The following is a 16,202-nucleotide window of genomic DNA, read 5'->3' on the forward strand; positions in this document are numbered from 1 at the left end:
AGTAAAAACAGTGGAAGCAGATAATGAGTCAGCTTTCTAGTCTGATACGAGCCACAGCGGCCAGCTAAGCATTACGAAAGAAATAAAACAGCTTGCAAAGGCTTTTTCAAAACACGGAAAATGAAAATGTCTCTAGTAGTAGTAGTTGAACAGTATTATACATTATTGTAATGTGTATAAACTCCAGCGGTAGGTAGGTAGGTAGGTAGGTAGGAGGGCGGGTTTGTACGTCGGACAGTAAAATTAGACAATGTTAGGAAGCACTGAGAAGTCATTTGGTCAGTGTGCATGGAACCATGAAAACTCCTTTTCCATCTTTAGACCAACCATCAATCAGGTCTAAAAATATTTAGAGACTTTAAAAAATCTAAATATCATCATCAACGGACCTTTGTCACCGGCATAAAAGCTGCTTTCATTGAGGCCAGCAGGTATTTTGTTTGTCCACTTTGTGGCAAAGCGTAAATTTTAAGCAATGGCCAATCCTGGCTTCACTGATCCAACGACAGCCTCAAACCACTTTCTAATTGGATAAAGGAGCAACCACAGAGGAAGAGGAACATCGTACAAACAGCATCCTGACGCCCTTCTGGTTCCTCAAAACCACCTCAGCGCGGCAGTTATGTCTCATCCAACTTCTGCATCCATACAGGGAAAGTCCTGCAAATTAAAGTCTAATTATTTCTTATTTTTGTTCCAGTCAAGAACAAATCTACCTGTGCAACTGAATTTATCAACTCTGCCTCTGCTGGATGGCCCTAAATTGCCTTCTTGGTAATAAAAAGTTCTAAACATGATCTTTGCCAAGCTGAGGAGGTTCTGAGGAGCCCAGCCCTGCTGGTGCACTGATGTCTTCCAATGAATTTTACAACAGAGTCACTACAGTAAACGGCAGCTGAGTGAATCACAGGCGAAGTTCCAATTACCTGCAGCAATTGGTGCTGGTCTTTAACCAGCTTTTCGGCTTAAGTCTTGTGGAATACATCACCGTGTGTAGGTGTGTTTCTGACCTGCCATTATGCGCTTGATGCCCGGCAGCGTTTTTCTGTGGTCTAGCATTCATGCCAACACCTCAGGGAAAGATTTGCTCTCAAACATGCACCAGCTCAGTGAGGAGGAAACGGTATGGTCTTATATTTTTCCACATAATGTCTTGACCATGCACTGTAAATGGTAAGCTAACACAAACGAACTGAACCTCGGCTACTAGAGCGGATCTGCTGCTGATAATGACACTGTCTGAGGACAAAAACGTCCTTGTTGTGTCTAATTTTATTGATAAAACACAGAAAGAGAGACAAAAAAAACCCCTCCAATCTGGATCTCAGTCATGTGGATATTTGACCTGACAGAGTTGCAAAATTCAGAGATCATCAGAGCACATTTCGGGCTGCGAGCCAACACCTACACCAGCGTACCACACAGAGGACGGCGATGCTTTGAAGCTGTATTCTAGTGGATACTGATAAAAAGAACCTGTAAAAGAAACCAGTCTACAGTATCTAAAAAGCGGAAGGAGAGGGCATTGAAGCCACACTGTAAATATAGAATAATAACCAGTTGTGTCTGCTAAGGCTGCACAGTATCAAGGAAAACAGATTGAAGCTGCAATTATCAGCGTGGAAATTTGTCTGACAAAGGTGCTGGTTAAAATCTGACTTCGAACAGTAGAAATTTAGAAACACCAAAACCACCTCCACGACTTTCCGCCAGAGAAAATCAGCCCAAAAGGAGTGTTCCTTTCCTGCCGGCACTGTGCCAGCGTTAGCATCTGCTACTACATGTTTAAGGCCATACATGTGAGGCCTTGTCTAATACCACTGTCTTACAACGTCAGGCTACTCTGAACACTGAGTATTGAAACCAAGGTTACATTTTTCTGTCTTAGCAACACATGAATGATAACAACCACCCGTTGGAGGATTCTGTGGGTGTAACGATACGTCCACCACATCCTCCTTTCAGAACACAAAGCTGTTTGTCGCTGTTTGATTGTTGTTGTATGCGGTTGTTATGGTGAGTTGTAGTAGCGATAGCCAACGTAGAAGTCCAGAATCCATCGCCCTGTCCTGTATCCGTGCTGTTGCACACATTCAGCAACGTACTTTGCACACTCAACGATGTGAATCTTCTACGATGGCTACACCTGAAGGGCAAAAGGAGACAGAGACGCAAACCACTGTCGGCCTGTGATAACACTCTCCTGCTGTTAGGGGGCGGTTCACTCTGAGTAAGCTCATGCTTCCTGATGCAGTCAGGACCACATATACATAAAAAACTAGTCATCTTGTACATTATAACCCTGTTATACCAGCTCTGGTGTTTGTATCAGTGTGTGTGTGGCATGTGTGTGTGTGACAGAGAGAGAGAGAGAGAGAGAGAGAGAGAGAGAGAGAGAGAGAGAGAGAGCTGTATGTTGTGTGTTCAGTTCAGCAGCTTTTGGCTTTTTCTGAAGGGGGTTAAAGTGTGAGTCTGTGTTTAATGACCATCACCAGCCTGTTTCTGTAACGACGGGCGTTTCCTGTGAACCCCTGTGAGTGCAGGTCTGGCAGAATCCAGGTTGGGTTTCATTGATGGCGGTGGGGTAGAATTAAAAGCGCCCCCTGTGGTAGAGGAGGCCACATGACGCCACCGTGCCTGAGCGTACGGCGTTTCTGACTGAACTAGACCGAACCGGGTTGCGGAACCGGTCGAGGCCGAGCCGACCTGGACAGCGCTGGCGGAGTTGTCTGACACCTTATCTAACATTCTTCATCTTGAAATCCAGAGACGGAGCACGTGCATGTGTGTTTGTGTAGATAAGATGCAAATATGCTGCCTTGATACACAGATCTGTTCTTTGGCGTGGTCACTCCAGAAGACCGGTTAGAAGCTGTCCAAACAGCAAAAACAGAGGAAGCAGAATGGAATTGCACCTCTATTTTAACGTCTAGTCATCAGGCCTGGGTCAAGCAGCCCTTAAGGAATCGCTTGCGACGCTGTTTTTCATCCCAATTTAGGTCCGGATGGGATGGTCTGTCCCAACTCATCTGCTAACAAGCTAAGTTAGTTATTGAGACTATTGAACCCAGGGCTGATGGTTTTATGGTCATACTGAGAGAAGGAGCATGCTCAGTAGTAATTGTGTTGGAGTTCAAACAGTGAAGCTTGCCAAATAAGGAAGTTTCTAGACATACGCACATCACTTTATATATATATATACTGTATATGATATAAAATATGTATATATATATATATTTATTTATATGTATCTACGTCTTACGTTGCTTTTTCCATAAATTTTTTAACCTTTTATTCTTCTTTTTTAAAAGTTTTTTTTTAACCCCTGAGATTACCATGGACTGCTTTAAGTACAAAATACAACTCTCTGAGAGAATAACAAAAAGTCTTTTTAAAAACAAATTTACAACTCAATTCAAGAACTTAAGAGCGCAGGCCTCTGAAGCTGATTACTACGCCGTCTTCATTTATCTAACAGGAGGAACACGAGCAGCAGAGCCATCGGGTACGAGAGCGTGGCCACGTCAGACTGTAGCAGCAGCCACACAAACCTGCTCAGTGCTTAGCCGAATAAAACAGCATCACATTTACTCCTTTACTCATTTACTGATCAGATTTATAAACTGCATAGACATACACGCGTGATCTGAAACATGACTGTTTGTTCTCGATGTTTGTCTGAAAGCTAAACTGAGCACCCAAAGCCTCACATAGTAACCACAAATAACTTTAGTTCACATGTAAACTGCACACTGGATGCTCATGGTAACATCACAGTGAGAAGGTGTTTGCTGTATATTAATGAGAAAAAAGGGCCTACAAACTTTAGGATGCTTGTGTCTTTCCAATCTGAGGACACGTTATGATGTGGCTGAAAGATCAGAAAAAGCTAAATTGACCTTTAGACTTTAGATTCTTTGTCTCATTCATTTACAAAATGCCAGATAAGGCAACAGTGTGACAAAATGTAAATGAGGCTTCTCTGTTTTACTAACCTTTATGATTCTGTCTGAAACTGAGCTGTATTTTCATATGCAAAACTCGAGTAATGAATCTATTTTTGGCCGCTCTTTCAAAGACGCAGCAGCATGGCGGCCTCAGTGTGACGTGGCCAAACTCTGTTCCTATATGACTCTGGATGCAGTGATGAAGTTACAGGGGCACAGAATAGTGGGCAGCTCTTTGCACTGATAGTACATCGGGGCTCTGCTTTGCTAACGGCTGCAGATTCTTTGTTGATAAACGGCAAACGCTGCATTTACATCCTTGTTTCAGGCACTACACACTTGTTAAGGTGACAAGGAGCTCGATGCTGGCTACGCTCGGCAACCAGACGACGGGATTTCCTTTTGGTTTGATTGTTACAAATCCGATTGAGAAACGACTGATTGATCTACTCACTGATTGTTTGGTTGATTGTGAAGGTTGTCGGGGGTAAAGGGGGAGGCAGGGCCACAGGGCGAGCGACAGAAGGCACAGAGTTTCTACAATGATTTTTCTCCAAAGACTTGGGGAAAAAAAAACAACAAAAAAAAAAGACCTCAGAAGTAGGAAGAATTTGAAAACAGCTGACAAAAGTCAGATCTAATATTTCAACATCTGTGATGTGAGCAAAGGGATTTGCTTATAGTAGTTTATGTGTCAGTATGTCTGAGTTTGTGTGTTTGTATCTCTGTGTGACAATCTGAATGAGCACCAGGGCTGGGGTCAATCTGTCTGCTGTTCAAAAACCGGAAAGACTGGAAACTATTATTGTTCTTTTAAGTACGTGAAAACAAATTTTGAGAATGAAGGCTTCAGTGTACGTTTTGCAATCGAGTCGAAGGGAAGAAAATTGACCCCAACCCTGCATGAGCATCTCTTATGCACACACGAGTGCTTACATTACAGCTATTATGACTAGCTAGTTGTGCTTTTCAAGGCTGAATACATGTTGTCCCACGTCACCCTCTGCACATATTCAGACCAAATGGTGTGAAATCGTCTTTCCACTGAACATATTCAAGAAAACAAGGACTCATTGGATGCAACTCAGGCCATAGAGACCAAGAATGAAGCATACCCTGAAACCAGCTTGAATAATAATAATTATAATAATGCCCCAAAGTGTTTGTTCCCAAGCCTGGCAGATACCACAGACATGAGGCCAGAACTGGGTACTTCAACGCCCAGAAACAAGATGAATCTGAAATATACAAACCAAACACAAAAAAAAGACTAAAGGTAATGTTTGTTTCCTATTTGTTGAATGTGTAGCATCTTATGGTAAGCTAACAACAAACTGCGGTCCAGTGGAGAAGCTTTACTGTACGATAGGCAACAGCTACATTCAAATTCCCCCCAAAACAAAGCAGGTTAAGAGCTGAAGAGATTTCCCACTCGTAGATGTGACAGGGATTTGGTTGAACAAAGCCATCCAGCCATGTTTTGTAGACTGTCTACTGGGCACAGATGGAAAAACAATTAGCCAGCAGGACTCTGCTTGGATAACTGTGTGTGTGTGTGTGTGTGTGTGTGTGTGTGTGTGTGTATTTGTCTGTTCTGAGTCTCAGTTCTTTACGATGCCAGCACGCTCCTTCTCAGCAGGTCCTCGTTCCCAGAATGCAACTGTGGCAGGCGGAGTTTGCGCCTGCCGGAGCGCGTGTCTGAATCGCTCTGCTCCCCGTCAGAGAAGTACCCGTCAGTCTCAGCAGCGTCCAACAGGGACATGTCCTTTCCTGCGTGCTGCAGGTCCATGGACTCCAGCCCCGTCACACCTCCACCGACGCCCCTTCCTCGTGATTTACCCTGGCGGGACAGACGGAGCCGAGGGGCCCCACCGCGAAGGATCGCCCCAGTGTCGGGCACCGTGACCCCGGGGCTGGAGGCTGGAGGTGGAGATGAGCTCGCTGTGAAACCACACGCAGCTCCTGATGCGACACCGTTCCCCGTGTGGATGCTGTCCCACGGGCCGCGGTCCTCCGAGATGTGACAGGAATCCATTTTGGAGATGGGTGGCTGCGGTGGTGGGTCCCTGTGGAGGTCAGAGCTCCTGGTCTGGTGGTGATGAAGGTGGTGGTGGTGGTGCATGGTCTTGGAAGAGCTCCTGGATCTCTCCCCTCTCCGGCCCACGTGGCTGGACTTCTCCTCTGCCACACTCGCCCAGAGGCTCTTGGCGGTGGAGGGGCTGCTGGCGGCGGACGCAGCCGCTGCAGATATCAGCGCGTGAGCCTGGGTGTTAGCGGCAGGTTGTGCACGAGCGCGGGGCTTGTTGCTCCCTCGTGGTTTGCGGCCCAGCTGGGGTGTTTTCCAGGTGGACTGCATAGAATTCTCCATCATAAGGTTCAGCAGACTCTCCTCGCCCTGCAGGAGCTGGATCACAGGAAGAGAAACACAGTCAAATATATCCACAAAGTTCATTAATTGAAACAACCTAACTGTCTGTTTCTTGGACCTCTGGCCTTAAAACTTTAAATTCCTTCCTAATATTTTCTATAAAAAACCTCCCCACCCACTACCACCCACCCACATCTCAAACAGCTCACCAGTGGAGGATGTGAACAGCTGATGTCACACTTTACTGTTAAGCAGGAAACCAAATGAGAAAGCTGATGTATTATGACAGTTCTGCACAGTGTGATCTTTTATATCTTAATATTCCTGTTGAATCTCGAGCTTGTTTTATTCTATTTTAATAGGAGGCTTTTATTATTCATGTTACTTACATGTCTAACTGAAAACTCGTTTAATAAAATTCAGCGGTTGCTTAACGTCCTTTTTAAAATTCAGTTTATTCTAGCGGGTCTTTTTTATCACTAGATCAGGTTTCTGTTTTATTGGAAAATGACCATGGTCCTGTTTTTTTTTTCCTTAACACGTCCACAAACAATAGAGTTCGAAGCGCATTCTGGTTCGAGCCCCCTGCCAATCCACACACAAACACAGCACATTCTTGAGGACAGCAGCAGTTCAGACACAGTTCAGTTCAGCTTTGATTATCAGCTCTCCTATCGACTGATCAATCCACAGTGTGAGGAAAAACTCACAACTATAAACTCCACTCTGATAAACAAAGGTGGATCTGTGTATAATATAATTACATAACGAATCAGAATATTTATCAGAAGGTGTGTGAGGAAAAGATGTGCCTTTTTTGAAGCACAATAAAAAGAAATGTCTTGAGGAAATATTCAGTTTCATGATCACAATGCAAACAGCTCATAACTTAAGGAGCAGAACATCTGGCTGCCAAAACACCCACTTGACTTCACTTTAATACTGTTGATGCCGCTCTGGCGTCACCATGATGAGAAATGATCACTTGAACTGAAAAGAAAGAGGCTTCACTCGCAGCTACTTTCACTCTCACACAGAGAAACTCCACATTTGCAGACTCCCATCTTGATTTTGGATGGCTATTAAAGAGAAGGTCTCAAGCTGCTATTTTTTCCTCACAGCAGTGTCTTTTCTTTGATGGAAAATAACAAACTGCTACAGCAGCTGTTTGTGTTGTGATGATTTTTGTCCTTTAGGATTGGGCTGGCAGTACTCCATATTTTTGTTGACCAAAACGAGCAATGAATTAGTCTTTTATTACTTCCTGACCTCCCTAACCTGTCTCTGACTCTCAGCACCAAGACCACTACTTTGTAATAAAGTGATAACTCTCCACATTTTTTAGTTTCAACAATATTTATTTTTGTGCAGCACACCCACATTTCTATAGATAGATTTTGAAGTAATATACAAGTTTCTCTGCTGCACATATTTAAATTGTGAAGTACTTTGTAATGTGGGCGTGACAGAGGTCCAGTGGGACCTTGCAGAAGGAGGTAGGCGAGAAGCAAGTTAGCATGCAGCTAACACTGCACTATAATCTGCTGTGAAGTGCACAAATTAGCACAGTTTCCATGCATTAGTTATGGACGAATCTGTGCTGCCCTAATATACATATACTATATGCTAAATCATTAAATCATTCAAACAGGTGCAGATTGTCTATTTGTTGGTACTATTTCCAGTCGCGGATTAATACACGTTTAGTGTGGCAGTGAGGACGCTACATGGAGCATTTGCACAAAATAAACTACAGTACCAATGTTTGTGATATAGATAGACCCTCCAGAAAAACGCGATTATGCGATCGCATGAATTCCCGCATTAATCACCAAAATGCCGATGATTATGCGGGGGTCAATTATTTCCCAAAAGGCCGCATAATCCCCGCAAAACAGCGCATAATTCCCGCAAGAATCTCACATTTCCATGAAAAAAAAAGAGAAATATGCGGGTCCCGCTTGATTTCACAATTCCCGCATAAAATGAGGAAACTCTAACCAATATAAATGAGTTGTGAGTGAGTTTTTATGTGACGCCCGGCCTGACGTCATCAGTTCGCGCATTCACACACACACTAGAAGCACGAGCTGATGCGGAGCTCAGAGATGAAAAACAAGAGTGGCGAATGCTGAAAGATCACATTTACCTACGAATATTTCAGCCAGACACCGGGCAAAACAGTACCCAGATTTACTGCACGAAAGTTTTTTGCACCCAGTGAACATCGTTCTGGAGCACCGAAGAAAGAGCACCGAAGCGCAGCAAAAGGTTTGCTGAACACAAAGGACTCAAACATTCAGTGCTAGCCTAGTAACAGGATGTAGGAGAAGAATCACCTTTTTTCTCAGTTCTTACATATTTCACATCTTTTTGCATATTTCACAAATATTCGCATACTTTGCAACTTTCCGCAATTTCCCCGCATAAAATGGCATAAAAACCCCGCATATTTATTCGCATAATCAAGGATTTTAGCCCGCGGAATCAAGGATTTTAGCCCGCGTTTTTCTGGAGGGTCTATGTAGAACAGCAACACCACTGATGTGTTTTTAGTAGATTTTACACAACAGTGGAGCTGTATGGCAAAGATAAATATCTGTTTTGCTACAGGTCGGTCATTTCATGTTATTGTTGATATAAAGGAAAATGTAGAATCTGATCAGGTGAGTTTAGGTCATTGGTTTTGTTTTAAACGGGCTGTACATTAACTCAGTATAAGCACTCCATAGGTTTTATTTTAGATGTGGAAAAGTCATGTTGCTGTTGGTTCACATGGATCTTTGTGGTCTATTTCAGCCCAGCAATGAGTGAAAATGGACTCCTCTGTGTGCGTTCCTTGCAGGTAATAGGCAGTGTGGTCACAGTGGACCTACCTCACCTACACATTTTTCTGTTTTTGCAGAAGTCAGTTTTGTATGGATTTTGGCTGCGTCTCCTTCACCGACTAAAAATAACTTTTTGACTTGAAACTTTATGTAACTTTGGATGTAGGATAGCTTCTTATTTTGCTCTTGGAACTAGTTTTGTCCACCAGTGAAGTGGGCTGTGATTCCATCAAAGAGGTACAATCAAGTGTAATCCTTCTAAAAGCAGAATGATCCGTTTACTGTTTGCGCTGAAGTGAAGGTCTGCTAGTTAGATTGTTTTTTTTTTTTTAACAAGTTAAACATCCACATTTGAATTAAATTCATTGCTGGAGGTAAAGAGTCAGCAGCTGAGGCATAATTTTAGAGGCCTTCAGCTACCAAAGTCCTACCTGGTCAGACAGAAGGCTGCCGCTCTTGTCCCGATGTTGAGCCCCCAGAGCCCACTGGCTCAGCATGTCATCAGCGGTGATCTGAACCGACTGAGCGAGCCAGCTATCGAACAGAGGGTTGTCTAATGGGAAGGACTTGGACAGACCTGAGAGAAGGGAAGAGGAGGATGGAGGCAGACGGGGAAATGAGAGGGACGTAGGTGGGAATGAACAGAAAAGACAGAGAGAGAGAAAGGGAAGAAAAACAAAAGTAGACAGGTCAGGGTCGCTGTGCATTTCTCATAAATAAGACAATAGCTGATTTTCTTTTAAATGAAGCAGTAGAAGGCATAAATAGAGCAAGTGCACCAAGGATTTTGAAAGACTTTGGTGTCAAATTTTATCCAACAATACAGCTATGTGCAAGGTTACCTTCAGCTCATTCAATGCACTAATAACAGTACACACAGCAAACATTTCAAATAGTTGAATCCTATGGAGAAACCACTCCACTGCGACGGCTTTTTCCAAGTTATACAGAGCTGATTGGCAGACAAAACCTGCCAAGTCTCTTTGCCAAAAAGGAAAGCCTATGACAACATGTCTGAATGTAGAGAAAGTAAAGAGAGCGTAATGCATTCAGCAGCCACAGTTTAGTACATGGCTTTGCATCCTAAACCGATTTAACAGAATTCTCTGTCTGAGCAGGAAAAACAAAACACTTAAAGGGAAGTGGAGTGGACATCTATGGTGTTCTTTATTGTTTATGGGAATTACACCAGTGTCTCACCAATGTGTGTATTTCTTTTCTTTTCAATTCTGAACCTGAACACAGTAGGCGTGTAATTTTACGTGTTTGTCCTGCACTGTTTAATATGCGACATTTGATTAGGTATGAAATGTTCTCTGCTTGGTACACCAGGGTGAGATTAGTCTATTTATGCCTATGAATTATGCTATAATGCAACCATGCAGCTGTAGCATAACAGGGGGTTGGCTTGAAAGCGGAGACACAACGTGCCACTTTAGTCGAACATGCGATGTTGAGTTTTAATCAACGTTCCTTCATGACGAGAATCTGTGACTTCTCTGCTTATTTCGTGTGTTCAGGCGACCGGCCACCAACACCACCGCTTCCAATGCAGTTTTATTTTTTTAAAAAAAATTCAAATAATCATTTGCGCTACAAAGAAAATTCAAACGATTCCTGAAAGAGAAGATGCACTTTTACAGGGTGTTACGGTACGCCAAAGGAACCACGTGCAACGACGTCCATCAAAAAATACGAGAATAACATAAACATAAATATTCATTCTAGTTTATATCTTACATTTTTGTTGTCGAATATTTTGTTTATGTTCAACTCCAGTTCCTAATTTAGTAAAATCCTGAAAAATCCAAGTCAGTTTTTTGTTGTTTTCCACTTTAAGCTATTGTTACATTGTCTAAACACAGTTTATGTCAGGAAAGCTTAGGTTGTTCTGAAAAAAGGGTAAAAGAAATCACTGATAGCATGATTTCTGACTCTTTTATAGCCCAAATTAACTTATATGTAAAAGTCCTGCACCCAAGTGAATACGTTGCATGAATCTTAATGGACATTTTTTCATTTTTTATTTCATACTTCAGCGTAAACAACTCTTTTTCATATTGACAAAATGCAGCATTTAACTTTAACTGCTACAGTGAGAATTATAGACAATTACACGCTCGAAAATTTTCTTTTGTGATAATAAAAGTCAAGAAACATTATCCACTCGATGTCTCTGATGTACCGAAAACACACAGGCATAATCAAAAATGTGGTTCCTACCAAACTGTGACTTTTATGCACTTTTACAGTTAAATGAATCTTGACATTTACAGTACGTGACGATGAGCTCCCAATCCAAACACGCCGTTTCTGTCACTTCATCAGAATGAAGACATAAACTGGTTTTACAGCAGAAATCCTGTTTCCTGTCTCCTTTTTCAGCGCTGCTTTCCTCACACTGCGGTGTGTTTACGGGACAATCGCAGGACTGTGTGCAGTGTGAGCATGTTCATTATGTGTGTGCATGTGGGAGGCTGCAGACAATGCTCCCTGCTTTTAAGTGTTTGCATGTGCGTCTGTATAATTAGGTGATTTTCATGGCTCTTTTTTATCACTGTGGGCTGTGAGAAGTGCTGCCAAAGCTCTGTGTGTGTCTGTGGAATCTGAGTTTTTCTGACTCTGGAACACAAACTGATACAGCATGTCGTGAAGACGGCGAGGCTCAAGGAGAATAGAGGCGGTCGATCTTTTACTCCTCTCATCTTTACGAACTCTAAGGTAGAAGAGGCTAGTTAATTCACTTACCTTTAGGTTTGGGCAATTTTAATACTTTAATTTTCATTCCAGTGTCATGCTTAACCCTCCTGTCGTCTTCATTTACGGGCACCAAAAAATAATGTTTCCTTGTTTGTAAAAAAATCCAAAAATTCAGCAAAAAAATTAAATTTCCCCAAATTTCTGAAAATTTGCAAAACCTTCAGGAAGAAAATTCCAATAATTCCTTAAAAGTTTCCCTTAAAAGTTTTATTTAAAAAAATCTCAGAAATTTGGCAAGAAAATTCTTGTAAATATTTAAAAAAAAAAATTGTAAAAATCTTCCAAAAAAATCCTGAAAATATCTAAAATGATTGCATTTACATATATAAGTAAAACTTCTGATATTTTCTTTAATAACATTCAGAAAAAAATATTTTTTTTCTGAATGTTATTAAAGAAACTTTTAACATTTTTTTTCCACCAAAAAATGTTCAGAAATTTCCAAAAAATGTTGAAAATGTGGACATCTGAAGTTTCACGGTGAAAATATATATTTTTTCCACATTTTCAAACTTCAAAACTGGTCAATTCTGACCTGCAGGAAAACAGGAGGGCTAACATCTGGCCCATTCCACCTGTGATTACAGGACGTTGTAACGGAAAATGTGGTTATCTGGTAATAAAGGCCAAAAATAACAAAATAAATAAAAGAAGTAAATCAATAATGAATAACTAAAACTCAAATATACAATATATATATTGATATTTAGTTGAATTAAGTCCAGAAATCCTTTTCTGTTGTCTCTAAACACAAAAATACTGAGAATATTTGCAGTTTTTGCAATCAGTGCTTGTAGATTCTTATTTACAAAAATTGGATGATTACAGCGACATCAGTACATTAAGAGAATACGCATACGGCTTAAAATGACATAAATACAACTTTTTTGCCAATCAGAAACAACGCCGTGTGCAAAGGAAAATGCTTTCTGCTTGGCAAAACGGCAGGCAAAATTATCCGTTCTGCAAAGTCTAAATTATGACCGACTCCAGAGAGGACGGAGCCCCTGAAACATCGCTGTGAGGAACATTACCTGCATTATCTGAAAATATGCTTTTATGGTCTTCCTGATCCATGAGCAGTTGGTGTGTGGCTACGGTCCTGTTACAATACAGTGTCGGTTAGTATAGAAAGACGAGAGGATGTGACACTTTACACGATGCATTTACTGCTCATTACTCATTGTAAAAGACAGCTCTCCGACAGGATCCAGCTGCTGGATGTGAGCACAGCTGCAGCTGCTCTGCCTGGCTGTGACGGGTGAAGCTGTGGGTGGATATGGTTGTGCTGCTGCTTCTGCTGCTGCTGATGCTGTGGTTCGATCTATGGTGCTCTGGATACGTCCAGCTGTACTAGTGTTTGACCCCGCAGTGCTTCTGTAACTGATATGTTCCCGACACACCACAGGCGGTCTGGGATGCAGTAGCTTTAACACAGAGGTGTCAAACTCATTCTAGTTCAGGTTCCACATTCAGCCCAATTTGATCTTAAGTGGGCCAGACCAGTAAAATCAGACTATGATAACCAGTAGGCAATGACAACTCCAAAATTTTCCTTCGTTTTAGTGCAAAAATGTACGTTCTGAAGATGTTCATATTTAATGGATCTTTTTAACATATTATGAAATTTCACAAGACAAATAAGTGAAATTTAAACAGCATTGTGCCTCATTTTATAATTTGTACATTATAACTTAGAGATCACAGAGTGTCTACAAAGTAACAAAACATTCAGTCACAGATATCTGGATTCTAAACAATACAGTATTTTACTTTTTGATCAAAAACAACAAAAGTCAGACAAAAAAGACAAAAACATGACAAACTATTGCAAAAGACTTTTTGAGACACAAAACGACCAAAAAATGAGACAAACGACACAAAACAAAACAAAAAAAGAGAAGAAAAAGAGACAAAAAACACAAGCCAGACAAAAAGGAAACACAAAATGACAAAAAGTAAGACAAAAACAAGACAAAATATTACAAAAATGAGACAAACGACACAAAACAAAACAAAAAAGAGAAGAAAAAAGACAAAAAACACAAGCCAGACAAAAAGGAAACACAAAATAACAAAAAGTAAGACAAAAACAAGACAAAATATTAAAAAAATGAGACAAACGACACAAAACAAAACAAAAAAGACAAGAAAAAAAAGACAAGAAACACAAAATGACAAAAACATGAGACAAAAGTAAGACAAAAACAAGACAAAATACTACAAAAATGAGACACAAAATGCCAAAAGAACAATGAGTAATCGAGTATTTTACTTCATGGTCAAAACAACTTGTCATGGTCTAGAAATTATTCTAAATTTACAATTTGCCGCTGTCATTTTTACACTTTACAAAGTCGTCCCGCGGACCGGACTGGACCCTCTGGAGGGCCGGTTTTGGCCCACGGGCCGCATGTTTGACACCCCTGCTTTAATACAACACTCCAGCCAGCACAACCGTCACTGCACACACACGAACACTGCACTAGTTCTCTTTCTTGTGACTCACTGTCAACCACAATGCATGCTACTGCATCACAATGCAGCTCGATCAGACGAAATGCAAATGTGAGGTAACACCAGGAATAAAAATTCCCACCGTGACTGTTTGGAGGCTCTGTAACAGGATGAAGCATGTAGTGAATGGAAAAAAAATTACATTTAATACTCTTATTTATCCACAAACCGTAATTATTCTCTTTGGACACGCATCATCCAAACAAATACCATCAGAATATAAGAGGACATGATATGAAATACACCGATACGTCTGAGCATCTCCCTGAATCCTTGTGAATCTTCACCGCCTATAATAATCTGCCATGCAGGACAGCAGGAGGTGCTGTTAGGGTGTCTTTAACACCAGCTATCCTACACACACACACACACACACACACACACACACACACAAACACAAACACACACGTGCACACCGAGCCGGCTGTTTCCATGACGCAGCATGTCTCTGCAGGAATCAGGAGAGCTCTGAGGGAGGGAATAGGTGACGGAGGGGAAAAAAGAGACAGTGAAGAAGTGTGAAGAAGGCAGGGAGGGGTGATAGAGGAAAAGAGAAGGGAGCAGAGTTCAGAGAGAGGAAGGTAGGGAAAAAAAACAAAAAAACACGCCACTTCGTAGTCTGTTGCTATGCCACAATTCTGTCACGTACAACCTAGGAAAGACCTCAGGAAAAGCTGTAAAAGCTACAGCTCATCCCTTATTTAGTGTTTGGCTAACATCCACTTAATTCAGCACGGTGTGACCTCATAAAAATGTCACTTTCCGCCACAAATCCATCTGTTTCGCTAAAAAATACGGACATATGAGAGATTTTACTTGGCTTCTAGACATTTGTGGGGGAGCTCCACTCTCCTAAATGACAGCCTTTTACATCTTATCGTAACAAGGCACAAATGTTCAGACTTGGTTTTGGCTTTTGTGGTTCTGTAGTTCAACAAAGAGCTGATGGGATGTCACTGATGCTATCATCACTTTTAGTCTTCATGTTCTTTCATAACTGGGACCCTGTAGAGCTGCAACCCATGATTATTTTCATTGTTTAGTTGTTTGGTTTATGAAGTGTCAAACAATGGGGGGAAACTGTGTCCCAAAGCCCAAGATGACATCTTCTAATGTCTTGCTTTGTCCACAACTTAAAGATAATACAATTTGCTGTCATAGAGGAGAAAATAAACCAGAAAATATTCACATTAGGGAAGCTTAAGTCTGAGAATTAAGATGTTTTGATAACTATCTGATTAATCGATTAGTTGTTGCAGCTTTAATGCTATGATTCAGATGGTGACCCCAAACCTGTGGCTTAAATACAAACGTGTCAGGTATGTTCTGTGAAATGTTCTGCAAGGACTAAATAATATGTATTCTCACCGGAAGCCTACAGAGAATAGCACTGTATCTTTTAAACCAGATGACAGCACTGACTCCTCCTCCTAGCTGGGCTAAAGCTAACATATCTCCTGATGAAATATTAGGATGTATCAAAAACCAAAGCCTCTCATGCAGTTAAGGCTCTTTAAAAGACTGCATTATGTCCTTGCAATGGTTTGGGGAAAGCCGATGCAGGTAGCAGCGAACACTCGGTCGTCTCACAGCGACAGAAAGCCCCAGGATGGCATTACAGAACAGCTGATGTCTTAGCAGCGAGCAGCGATTCGCTAGCCATCGCTGCTAATGCAGTGCAGGGTAAGGAATGTGCTAGCAGCAGGACAGGGCCAGAACCAGGCCCTGTACACGAGGGAGAGGGAGAGCGTGTGGTGCAAGGTCTGAAGCCCTCACTACAGT

The 16,202-nt window shown here is 41.6% G+C and overlaps 1 protein-coding gene across 2 annotated transcripts in view; it reads right to left on the bottom strand.

Moving 5' to 3' along the window:
- Nucleotides 1-3,368: 3,368 nt before the first annotated feature.
- The window catches only part of jade2 (jade family PHD finger 2), a 248,936-nt gene continuing 236,102 nt past the window's right edge, over nucleotides 3,369-16,202 (bottom strand). For both annotated transcript variants that reach the window (XM_051937430.1, XM_051937429.1), the window contains 2 exons: nucleotides 9,575-9,720; nucleotides 3,369-6,351 (listed from right to left, as the gene is read on the bottom strand). In XM_051937430.1, the coding sequence (XP_051793390.1) occupies nucleotides 5,557-6,351; nucleotides 9,575-9,720 (941 nt within the window). In that variant the 3' untranslated portion in view covers nucleotides 3,369-5,556. The remainder of the gene's footprint in view (nucleotides 6,352-9,574; nucleotides 9,721-16,202) is intronic.

Source organism: Acanthochromis polyacanthus, chromosome 17, assembly GCF_021347895.1.
Source record: "Acanthochromis polyacanthus isolate Apoly-LR-REF ecotype Palm Island chromosome 17, KAUST_Apoly_ChrSc, whole genome shotgun sequence".
NCBI lineage: Eukaryota > Metazoa > Chordata > Actinopteri > Pomacentridae > Acanthochromis > Acanthochromis polyacanthus.